We start from the raw sequence: 13359 nt of genomic DNA, 5'->3' as shown, positions 1-13359 counted from the left end.
AATTTGTGAGCAACTGCAAGTTATTAGTCAGAATTGTGAGATATAAACTCACAATTCTGAGAATATAGTCTTTTTTCCTCCTCAGAAATGGAGTTCATAACTCGCAGTTATGAAGAAAAAGTTGGAATTACAAGAAAAAAAAGTCAGAATGGCAAGATATAAACTCACAATGCTTTTTTCTAAGAATTTGATCTTCTAAGAGTTTGTATCTCGCAATTCTGACTATATAACATGCAACTGCGAGTTAACATCTTACAATTATGAGAAAAATTGGAATTGCGAGGAAAAAAAGTCAGAATTGAGAGATATAAACTCGCAATTGTGAGAAAAAAGTCAGAATTATGAGATACAAAGTCAGAATTGAGAATTCACATCTTGCAATTCTAAGAAAAAAGTCTGAATTGTGAGATAAAAAGTTGCAATTGTCTTTTAAAAATTTGTATTCAGTGGCAACAGAAAAACAGCTTTCCATACAAGTTACCGAAATCGAAATACACTCTTAAAAATAAAAGTGCTTCAAAAGGTTCTTCACAGCAATGCTATAAAGGAACCATTTTTGGTTCCACAAACAACCATTCAGTCAAAGGTTCTTTAAAGAACCATTTCTTTCGTACATTTTTATTACCTTGAAGAACAAAGAAGAAACAGAAAGGTTCTTCAGATGTTAAAGGTTCTTTATGGAACCATTTAAACAAAAAAAGTTCTTATATGGCATCGTGAAGCACCTTTATTTTTAGGAGTGTACAAGAAACCTGTACCTCTATTTGTGAGGTAGTTAGCACAGCAAAGTCTTAATAGACTTAATAGACTAACCCCCAGTTTCACAGACGAGGCTTAAGCCTAGTTCTAGTCTAAATTGTAAGTCTGAGCTGTTTTAACTGAAAAAAAAAAAAAAAAACTTGCACTGACTGGTCTTAAAATATATCAGTGCCTTTATTTTGTCTTAAAACGTACAAAAGTAATGTTTTTTTCTAAGCAAGTTTATGAAAAATCACTTAAATGTGCTAATTGAACTATGGCCTAATCCTGGTTTAGTCTAAGCCCTATCTGTGAAACCGGGCCTAAGAGTTTTAATCTCTCTGAAAATCCTGCGTTGAACAAATCCACGGTAAAATGAAGCAAACAAATGGCCAGGTTCTTACTGACACGATCTGGAGCTTTATTAAGGATAAGGTTCATCCCCTCTTTCCTAATGTAAGGATTAGGCAGATGTCAGTGTGTTGATCTGATTCTGCAGAGACGGGCTTTTGTCGCACTATGACATCACAATGTGACACATTCCAAAAAGAGTCGGTAGTTTTTTTTTTATTTGGTTTTTAGGTGATTTTCATATTTGTGACCCTGGACCACAAAACCAGTCATAAGGTTAAATTTTACAAAACTGAGATGTATACATCATATGAAAGCTCAATAAATAAGCTTTCTATTGATGTATGGTTTATTAGGATAGGACAATATTTGGCCGAGATACATCTATTTGAAAATCTGGAATCTGAGGGTGCAAAAAAATCAAAATACTGAGAAAATCACCTTTAAAGTTGTCCAAATTAAGTTCTTAACAATGCATATTACTAATCAAAAATTACATTTTGATATGTTTACAGTAGGAATTTTACAAAAAATCTTCATGGAACATGATCTTTACTTAATTTCCTAATGATTTTTGGCATAAAAGAAAAATCAATAATTTTGACCCATACAATGTATTTTTGGCTATTGCTACAAATATACCCCAGCGACTTAAGACTGGTTTTGTGGTCCAGGGTCACATTTGATCATGTTGATTATTTAGAGACCTATTTGTGTGTTAAATATGATACAGTAGGCCTTACAGAGTTAAAATGTAATACAATTATTTTCTTGATATGTCAATCAAAATAATTACATATCAATATATACACAAGATATCTGAGGTATTAATTCAAATTCACTTAATTTTTTGTTTTGCCCTTTTCTTTAGCACACCAAATGAAGGACAGAAACTGATATTGATTATCCTGAAAATGATACTGACTTGAACCTAAAGAGCCGTCGGCTCAGACAAAATTGGCACCTTAAATGTTATAGGATTATTGGATATTAACCTCTCTTCCTCATGCTGCCTGGGGACAAACAGGAGCAATGAACAGCCACACTAAAACAGCTCAGGGTGAGAATACAGGGGGCGGCAGAAGTCTGGCATCAGAGCGCTGGTCTGTCAGCACCTGGCAGCTCTGCTAGAGATGTGTGCCCGTAACGGAGGGAGTCCGTCCCACTCAAAGCACATCAGACACACAGGCGGTGGGCCGGCGGGGGGCTGCTGAAATCACAGCAATGCTGAAGCATGTATTTATCTCTGTCTTCACCAAAACAACATATGAGGAAGTCAATCGAGCATGCAAGACTTATAGACGCGTCAGCGGTCTGCTCTGATGGATGGCTCAAGACGGGAACTTATGCTGCCATCTACAGCTCCTCCTCGGGGTGTTTTAGAGAGCAGGCTCACAGGCCAGACAAAGCTTAAATGCTCAAAGCTTAAAGAAAAGGGTGAATGGTGATTTTATCTTTTTTCCAAATCTAATCAGAAGTCCAATATATATTACAAATATATGGTAATATATGTTGCAAACAGAACATATTTGTATTGTTTCACTATGCAAATATATTTCATTTAAGCCATCATTTAAAAAAAAAAAAGTCAAAATATATTACAAAATATATTTCAAGGAGCAGAGAAATTTTTTTCGGATTAAATGAATTTCGGATAAATGAAAATTGTGTTTTTTTTGTGCTTTATGTTACATTTTATATAAATATAAAAAATAGTTAATTTGAATGTAATAAAAAATAATGCTATTAATTTTCTATTTTCTCTAAAATAATTTGCATTCAAATAATTTTAATCAAAATGATTAATCATTAACTTAATGTTAATACAAACATTTACTAATACATTATTCAAATTAAAAGTTGTATCTGTTAATATTAACGACTTAACCTGAGCTAACATGAAATGAATAGCTGTATTTAGTTGTATTAACTAATGTTAACAAAGATCAATAAGTAAATACTGTAACAAATGTCTTGCTTATTCTTAGTTGATGCATTAAGTAATGTTAACTAATGGGGGCTTATTGTAAAGTTTTAGAAAATATATTAAATATGCCCCAAAAAACAAATAGATGAAAATAAATGAAAAATATCAAAAATATATTTACTTACATATATATAAACATTTTATAATCTACAGTATATTATTTTTGTATTTTTCGAAATATATTTAACAATATATATTGGTTTTGGACCTTAAAACAGAGTTTTCTTTTTTTGTGTTGATGTTTCCCCTTTGTTAATTTTAAGAGCATTTTAATATTTGAAAAATACTTTGATGTCTGTGAGCGCAAGATGATCAATATAGACTTCACAGTCTTTCCTCAGTACACACGTTTAGGATAAACAGTCTATATGGGACCCTGGACCACAAAAACGGTCTTAAATAGTATGGGTATATTTGTAGCAATAACCAACAATACATTGTAGCCTATGGGTCAAAATGATCAAATGTTATTTTATGGCAAAAATCATTAGGATATTAAGTAAAGATCGTGTTCCATGAAAATATTTTGTAATTCTGTAACTAATCACAATTTTTGTAATTAGTAATATGCACTGCTAAGAACTTCATTTGTACAACTTTAAAGGCAATGTTTTGTATTTTTTTATCATCATTTTTTTGCACCCTGAGATTCCAGAATAGTTGCATCTCGGCCAAATATTGTCCTATCCTAACAAACCATGCATCAATGGAAAGCTATTTATTCAGCTTTCATATGATGTATAAATCTCAATTTCCAAAGATGTACCCTTTGGACTACTTTTGTCAATATCATAAAAAAAAGGCTTTTGCTGTAATGTAACAAGGGCATCAAAACTTATATGAAATCTCATAAATAACCAATTCAAAGGGTAATAATGACTTGAGGGTGAGTAAAGAATGACAGATGTTTCATTCTGTTCATTTGACCTGCACTAGATGTTAAGGAGAGATTTGAGCGTTCTGTACCGAGTCTGTTGTCCTGCGTGAGGTTCATCATACTCCCGTCCTCAGCCAAACCCTCCTGCAGGTTACTCAGGATCTGTGAAAGGACAGGAACAGAAGTTTTACAACACTAATTACAGCTTGGATAATTAAATTTCTAAGCAGGTGCGGGCGCTGAGGTGTAAAGTTCAGGTCAGGGCCGCTCTCACCTTCTGACAGACGCTTTTTATTCTGTGGAGACGGTCCAGAGTTTCCTGAGACTTCTGCAGGTACTGAGGGAGCTCGGCGTGCAAAATGCGCATGGAGAACGGCACCATCGAGCCTAGACCATGCAAAACGCAAACATATTTAGGGATATTAACACTAATGCGTGTTTTTTCTCACAATTCTGAGAATATAGTCTTTTTTGGAATTGCAAACATAGACCATGCAAAAAAACAACAACACATTTTTTTAACACTAATGCATGTTCTTTCTCTTCTGCAGAAAGCAAATGCACATTTTGTTATTTTCTGGCTGTTTTTCTGCCAAGAAACACACTAAAGAAACCAACTCCATGCTGGTGAAACGAGGGGTCGTGGCTTTCATCATGCACCTCTTTGATATAAAGATGGATCCTGTAATGCAGACCTGAGACAAGCACTGCATCACCGTCTGAACATTTCAACTTCACCGACTGCAGAAGGTTTTATATTATATATTAGTATGTCTTAAAATAAAGCTCTGTTGGGTAATAGGCTGATATCAGGATTGCATTTGATAAATTTGCAGTAACATTTAGAAGTTTGGGGTCCGTAAAATGCTTTGTTAACAGTTTATTTTAAGGACCAATTCTCAAAGAACCGAAAAACTTTTACCTCGTCTTCCAGGGTAAACAGTCGGATAGTATTCATAGTAGAGATTCGGATGATCCAGATTCCCGAAGGGTTCAAACTCCAGCTCTGCGTTCTGGAAAAGGTTGAGCTTCACCAGAAGAGCAAGACGCACAAACCACAGCTGTAGAGAGAAAAGAGTGGCCTGCTTCAACAAAACAAATCAACATTTACTTCTTTTTGTACAGGGCTCCATGCTTACTTTTCTTTTTAGGAGAAAAGTACTTTTTACTTTTCTTTTTCTTTTTTTTTTTTAACTTAAAAAATTTAGGAGCACAGTCAAAATTTCAGGAGCACATTCTAAATAATAATAAAAAAATCTGATAAAAAAATAATCCTTCCTATTACAAGGTGATTTGACTCCTTAAAGTGATTTACAAAGGGAATGTTACGCCGGAATGGGAGTGTAGTTCCTAATCTTATCGGCCTAGAAAATCGCAGCTTTGCATTTTCCACTGGTATTAGTACACAATATAACTGCAGAAGAGTCAAGTTTTAAATAGGACAAATATCGAAACTCATTGGTCATTTTTGAACCCGATGCTATTGGTCTAATAGGATTCAATGATCTATGCTAAGCTATGCTAAAAGTGATATCGCCAGAACAGGAGAACGGCAGAATGGATTTCAAAACGGTAAAACTCAACTTATTAACTCGGGGGGAGTTGGAGAATGAGCCTATTTCCAAAAAAAGTGGAGTTTTCCTTTAAAAATCATTAAAAGCTGTCACTAATCTTAGTTCATCGCAATCTCACAAAGCTCTATTATAATCAACAAAGCACTCTACACTGCACAATCAATCTCTTATTTACATTCTCTCTACACTTTGTTTATGAAAGGATTCGTAAGAATACATTACTCAACGTTGCAAAAACACGTAGAAACCTTTGAAGCTCCCCTGAGCGCAAACACTAATATGCTGATCGTGTCCGTTGCACATGATGCTCCTAAATGTTTTTTCATAGTCGCACGCAGTAGTTTTCAGCCGCAAATGCAGAGCTATGTTGTATGTGTAGTTTGCAATGCTTCCAGGTCTGGGTGTATTACAGCATAACTTTTCTCTGCAGCAGTATGTGAGGAGCCAAGTGAGGCGGTACATCAAAGCGAGTACGTGCTTTGATTTACTCGTCTCCAGAGCCGCCGGGCCGTCAGTGGGTTACTGTGGACTGAGTGGGTGTCGGACCGATAGCTAAAACACTGACAGCGCTAAGCTGCTTCAGGCAACTTCACGTGTACAGCGCATCGTGTGTGAAAAAGAGCGGAAACTCCCATGTTAGTTAGCAGGTTGTGTGTCATGCTTGATTTAGGATGGTAGTAATGGGCTCTCAGATCTCTTGGAGTTCATACTGTAGCTTATTAGATCTAGTCCAACTCAAAGGCTGATGGTTTATATGTGACCACAGATGTAAGTAGCACAGGTATATTTGTAGCAATAGCAAACAATATATTGTATGGGTCAAAATTATCGTTTTTTCTTTTATTCCAAGTAAAGATCATGTTTCATGAAGATATTTCATAAATTTCCTACCATATACACTGCTGCTTAAAAGTTTGGGATCAGTAAGACTTTTAATGTTTTTTACAAGTTTCATCAAAGTTCCATTTATTTGACCAAAAATACCGAAAAAAGTAATACTATGAAATACTATTGCAATTCAATTGCCATTTTTTTTATTTTAATATACTTTAAAATAGAATTTATTTCTGATGCAAAGCTGAATTTTTATCAGCCGTTACTCCAGTCTTCAGTTTCACATGATCCTTTAGAAATCATTCTAATATGCTGATTTTTTTTTTACTTTTATTATCAGTGTTGGAAACAGTTGTGCTGCTTAATATTTTTTTAGAACCTGTGAACAAAAAGTTCAAGCATTTATTCAAACATTATTATTTTCTAACAATATAAGTCTTTACTATCACTTTTTATCAATTTAACACATCCTTGCTGAATAAAAGTATTCATTTCTTTCAAAGAGAGAAAGCAAGAAATTTACCCCAAACTTTGAACGAGGTGTTTTATTACTCTATTTTTAAAGTAAATGCTGTTCTTTTTAATGTTTTATTTATCAAAGAATGCTGAAAAAAGTATCACAGGTTCAAAAAAATAAAAATAAAAATAAAATTAAATTAAGCAGCACAACTGTTTCCAACACTCAGCAGATTAGATTATAATCAGCAGATTATAATGATTTCTGAAGGAATATGTGACAATGAATACTGGAGTAATGATGCTGAAAATTCAGCTTTGCATCACAGAAATAAATTATATTTTAAAGTATATTACAATAGAAAACCACTATTTTAAATTGCATGAACATTTCACAATATTACATTTTCTTCTGGATTTTTAATCAAATAAACACAGCCTTGATGAGCAGAAAGGTCTCCTGTAAACATTTGAGTGGTAGGGTATTTCAAAACTTATTTTTTGATTAATAATATTCATTGCTAAGAACTTCATTTGGACAACTTTAATGCCAATTTTCTCAGTATTTTGATTTTTTAAATTTTCTAATAGTTGTATCTCGGCCAAATATTGTCCTATCCTAACAAACCATGCATCATTGGAAAGATTATTTATATAATTTATAAATCTCAATTGCAAAAAATTGACCCTTATGACTGGTTTTTGTGGTCCACACATCCTCCAGAATTTGATCCCATTTGCTTACACTCTAACCAAGATTTTTATTTTAAGAGAATATTTATATTTAATATAAACACTCACTTATTGGTTGATTGTTGTTGTTTTGTAAATCAACACTGCTACAAATGCTGTTGATTTAGCTGTTGACATTAAACATGGAACACTCCTGTAAGTTGTTTATCTTTTGCACAAAATATAAAAATATAAATGCACACAAATATAAATGCAATGATATGTGAAATGCATAAATCATCATTATTTTGAATGGTTTTCCTTAAATATATTTACATTTACATTTTTTTTTACTGTTTTATGTCTTGAACTAATAATTTTGAGAGATCTGCCAGCAAAAACAGCCATGATCAGTGATGGGTAGATTACTTACAAATTGTAATCCATTACTGATTACAAATTACATGCCAGAAATTGTAGTTAGTAACTACAATTAATAATATCTTAAATCTTTAATCTTAGATCTTGAATAGGATTATTTTGTTTGATATTCATATAAAATCCCAAAAAATTGTATTAAATTAAACAGTACAGTATAGCCTTTCAAAGACATATGTGACCCTGGACCACAAAACCAGTCATAAGGCTAAATTTGACAAAACTGAGATGTATACATCACATGAAAGCTCAATAAATAAGCTTTCTGTTGATGTATGGTTTGTTAGGATAGGACAATATTTGGCCGAGTTACATCTATTTGAAAAAAATATATATATAAATACTGAGAAAATCACCTTTAAATTTGTCCAAATTAAGTTCTTAGCAATGCATATTACTAATCAAAAATTACATTGATATATTTATAGTAGGAATTTTACAAAAAATCTTCATGGAACATGATCTTTACTTAATTTCCTAATGATTTTTGGCACAAAAGAAAAATCAATCATTTTGACCCATACAATGTATTTTTGGCTATTGCTACAAATATACCCCAGCGACTTAAGACTGGTTTTGTGGTCCAGGGTCACATATAACATTTAGTTACATGATTTACTATAGTGATAATTTAAATAATAATTATTTGTGTTTGTCAGGAGTATTAGATATGCAATGCTAAGAAAACAATTCATAAAACCCCTTTTTTTTTTACTTTGATATGTTAGTAAATCACCGTGCATGCATCATTTAAATACTTTCATCCCAAAAATTTTGCATTGGAAAGGGAAACTCCTACAACTTCATATGCAAAAAGATCAGTTGCAAAAAAAACTGTGGCCACACCTTTTCATTGCTAATGTTTCACTGTGTGTCTTTAATAAATCCTGACAGTATCAAGAGGGTTTGTGCTGACGCATGCTGTAAGTAAATCTGGCCCCAATGTCCTAGTGGTTCTGGTCACCTGTAAGGAGTCAGTGGTGTGGTTGGTGGGCTGGCCGCTCTTGCCGTAGCCCTGGCCGTGAGCCGTCAGCAGTCTGCCCGTCAGGTCCACAGCTGCCCTCCAGTTCTTAGAGCTCTGTGAAATGAGATGAAGCCATTAAACAAACAGCTGCTTGCTCAGGAGGAGGCTTGAGAGAGACTCGGCACCCGTAATGATGACAAGGTCACTGCGAGCGCTCGCTTTCCATGACGCTGCCTTTTATTATGCCAAGATACATTTAAAACTTTCAAAACTAATCTGAATGGAATACAAATCTACTATAATACAAACAGGAGACAAGCAAATTAGGTTTTACGTTTATATGTACCCAAAGAATCTGTTTCATATAAAACTTCATATAAACACCTCATTAAGTTCAATCATTATAAAATAGGGGTTGTATAGGCCTAATTTGATCAACAGGAAAAAATTAAGCATGCAAATACATTTGGAGTGCTGTCATGTGTATGTTAACTTACATTTTATGTCAAACGAATGTCTGTTTATGATTATTTACATCTCATGTCTTATGAACGGGTCAGACTGAATATTTACTAAATATTTGCTAAAAAAGCTCTTCTGCTGCTCAAAAGTTTGGGAACAGTAAGATTTTAAATGTTTTTTAAAGAATAATTACTTATATGCTCATCAAGGCTGCATTTACTTGATCAAAAATACAGAAAAAAAAGTAGAAATATTTTTACAGTTTAAAATAATGGTGTTCTATATTCATACATTTTAAAATATAATTTATTCCTGTGATGCAAAGCTGAATTTATCAGCCATTACTTCAGTTTTCAGAGTCACATGATTCTTCAAAAATCCTTCCAATATGCTGATTAATTACTGTTATTATCAATGTTGGAAACAGTTGTGCTGCTTAATTATTTTTTTTTTTCAGGTTTTTGATAATTCAAAGGTTAAAAAGAACAGCATTTATTCAAAATATAAATATTTTATAATATTTTATATATGTCTTTGCTATCACATTTAATCAATTTAACACTCTAAAAAGTATTAATTTATTTAAAAGAAAGAAAGAATAAAAATGTACTGATGTAGTTATTTTGTTACAAAAGATTTCTATTTTAAATAAACGCTGTTCTTTTCAACTTTTTATTTGTTAAAGAAGCCTGGAAAACAAAAAAACAGGTTCCAACAAAATATTAAGCCGCACAATTGTTTTCAACACTGATATTAAATCAGCATATTACGTGACACTGAAGACTGGAGTAATGATGCTAAAAATTCAGCATTGCATCACAGGAATAAATTACATTTTAAAATATATGCACATAGAAAACAGTTCTTTTAAATTTAAATAATATTTCACAAGATTACATTTGTCTGTATTTTTGATCAAATTAATGCAGCCTTGATGAGCTTAGGAAACATCTTTAAAAAATCTCTCTGATCCCAAACTTTTGAGCAGCAGTGTATATGTTAGCTGTCTTTTATGTTATCAAGGCAAAAACACATGGAACTTATGTAATGCTCATGTAAATGGATATATGAATCAGACTGCAACTTTTTGAAAATCTCAATCTGAAATTGGACTGGATTCATTTCCAAAATTATATCCCACTGCAGTGGATTTGTTCACATTGCAAATAAATAAGCGTTTTGCTTTTCAGACTCTAATCTATTAAATGGATTTCCCAAGACATGAGAATAAAATTAGCCAAAACCAGCCAAGAACTTAGTAACGGTTGCTTTATGTTTATATTTTTAACGGGAACGAAAACTGTGAGGGATAGAAGTACGGTGTGAATTGCAAATTGTTCACCCAATAAAACATATTTCAAAAAACAATTAATGTAATCTAGGATTTTTATACAGTGCATGCTATTGTAAAGACTGTAAGGACTGGGGTAAATGAAAGAATGAATAAACAAATACACAAATAATCATTATAGCAGCCCTAAAGTCCATCCCTTACAGCCTTGTTTTCAATTCAAATTCACTCAAATTCACAATTTGACCTTGGGCAGTTTGTTGGTTGCACTTCATGCAATTCTTAGACCGATCTAACTTGGGATTTGAGCAGAACACTGCAATTTGGCTCATGGTGTGGACAAGTCCCTTGGATGGGATGCTGTTTGTTAGCACTGTTTTTCCATCTGTGTTTATTTCTCATCCTGAGTTCAGTGTCTCTTCTACATTTTTACTGGCATTATAACCTCCTCTTTTCTGCTCTCTCTCTCTCTCCCTTTTCTGTCAGAGACCCCAGAGCCTCTAAATCTTCATTAGAGGGGCAAATGAAGCCGAAAACCACTGGCAGGAAAACGGGCAAAAGCAGCAGCCGCCACTGAGATAAAACATAAGAGAAGTCAATGACAGGGGAAATGAGGGTCCTTCCTGATGTACTGCACACTCGGGGACTCTAAACGCACACACTCACACACGAAAGATCAGAGATTCTGCTCTTTTAAAGACATGGTTCGGCCAACAAAACAAAAAAAATCTGCCATCGTTTATTCATCCTCAAATCATTCTAGACCTCTGCAGAACACAAAACAAAACACTTTTCAGTTGCCCTTTTCCACATAATTGCTGTAAAATGAAATGGGACTAAAACCTTCAACATTCAAAAAGGACACAAAATACTTTTTTGTAATTGTTTGATGAAGAGAACAAAATGCAAGTTGTTATTCACTGATAACTTCTCCACCAGTACGGTTGTTGCATGAACACGTTTTAATTTTAATATCCGAATGTTAGTGAGAAGAAGAAAAGTAAAAACTTGTAGATATCTAAAATTAAAATGAAAACTTATAGATGGTGCATGAACATTGGTTATGCTCAGTGTATGCTCCTTAAAAAAAGTAACTAATTGCGTTACTTAGTTACTTTTTGTGGAAAGTAATGCATTACATTACTTTTGCGTTACATTTTAAATCTGGGCAGGGCTTGTTTGTTTATGATATAAAAAGTTCTTTTTTTGTCAAATGTAAAAGCCTTTTCACACCAAAAGCCACAGGCTTAGAGAAAAGTAAATTGACGTCTGTACAGTAGCCCGCAGAAGAGAAAATGTCAACTCTTCAACATTAAAAAAAAAGGAAAACAAATGTTAGATTATCTTGAGTAATATTTGCTTATTAGTATGGATGCTTTGGATCATCGAAGGTCACCAGGAAAGACATCAGTTACTAAAATGGGATTAACTACATAAAGGATATTTGTATTATTTAACATATTTAATTATTGCAGGTTTACGTTGAATTTCACTTTTTATTCATTTTGAGGAATACTGTATCTTTTTTTTAGTGAGTGAGATGAATTAATGCATGTTCATATTTATTCTAGAACTAAAGTAACATCTTACTCACAATTTCTCTCAACAAGGGAACAGGAGAGCTTTTAATCAATAAATGGGGGGAAAAGTAACTGGCGTTACTTATTTGAAAAAGTAACTTGTCAATTAAAAAGTAATGCGTTACTAGTTACTTGGAAAAAGTCATATTATTACATAACTTGCGTTACTTGTAATGCGTTACACCCAACACTGGTTATGCTCATCTTTGGTAACTCCTCTGAATGAATCTGAAGTAAAACAGCTCCATATTTAGCGAAGCACATACAGAAGTGATGCATCCTGTTTTACAAAATACAGAAGTTGGTTGTGCATAACCTGCATCTATTAATGAATCAAAACATTTCTGCTTTTCTCATGAGCGTGCCAAAAAGCACTAAGACAGATGTTAATATTTTCTGTGAATGGCTTGATTTTTTTGACTGAAGTATGATAGCTAATTTTTATTTTTGAGTGAACTATACCTGGGGATGTCAATATGATGATGTTGCTAAACTGCAGTACAAGTGAATTATTTTGATGATGAACTTAAAGTCCACTCTGAAGCTCATTAGTATTCTAAACACTTTCACCAAAGTCACCTTTACAGCAAGACATTCATTGAAAGTAATTTACAACCACGCCGATGGCTCAGATGGCAGAGCTGGCGCTTTACAGTCAGACATTCGCTGCTACTACAGAGATTCACACAAAAAATATCAATGCATTTATGGCTATTAATTATTTATCTACTTCTTTTTAATCCTAAATATGTGGCCAGAGCTTTGTATAACAGCTATCATTGTTACTAACCCAAAAGCGCTACAGAGATTTGGTTTAATTGTGGAAGGAAAGAGAGTTGAGGCGTCGTGAATCTATTTATTGCGGTAATCACAAAAACACAAGACGATAATGCAAAGAAATGAAGGATACAAAATGGGAACAAAAATATAACAGCTTTTTAAGCAAAGCAAAGACAAAATCTGACAATGAACTAATGAAAACAGAAGGCTGTTTTGAAGAGAGCGCTTTGCTTGTTTGCCAGGGTTGTGTATGTATGTGTGGGGTGGAAAAAAAATGCTCATTTTCAGGGTCGACAGCTTGTAAAAATGTAGTTTTGTGTTTTTTAGCTTGTTTACTGTACATCTTGTCAATTAG

The 13359-nt window shown here is 33.4% G+C and overlaps 1 protein-coding gene across 1 annotated transcript in view; it reads right to left on the bottom strand.

The window, feature by feature from the left end:
* trappc12 (trafficking protein particle complex subunit 12) overlaps window positions 1-13359 on the bottom strand; it is a 29298-nt gene that overhangs the window by 5823 nt on the left and 10116 nt on the right. Inside the window, exons 4-7 of the mRNA XM_073826725.1 lie at window positions 8892-9005; window positions 4876-5014; window positions 4228-4340; window positions 4043-4115 (exon numbers count right to left, since the gene is read on the bottom strand). Of these exons, the coding sequence (XP_073682826.1) occupies window positions 4043-4115; window positions 4228-4340; window positions 4876-5014; window positions 8892-9005 (439 nt within the window). The remainder of the gene's footprint in view (window positions 1-4042; window positions 4116-4227; window positions 4341-4875; window positions 5015-8891; window positions 9006-13359) is intronic.

This window comes from Garra rufa, chromosome 21 (assembly GCF_049309525.1).
Source record: "Garra rufa chromosome 21, GarRuf1.0, whole genome shotgun sequence".
Classification (NCBI taxonomy): Eukaryota; Metazoa; Chordata; class Actinopteri; order Cypriniformes; family Cyprinidae; genus Garra; species Garra rufa.
This window is presented reverse-complemented; position numbering and strand designations above follow the sequence as displayed.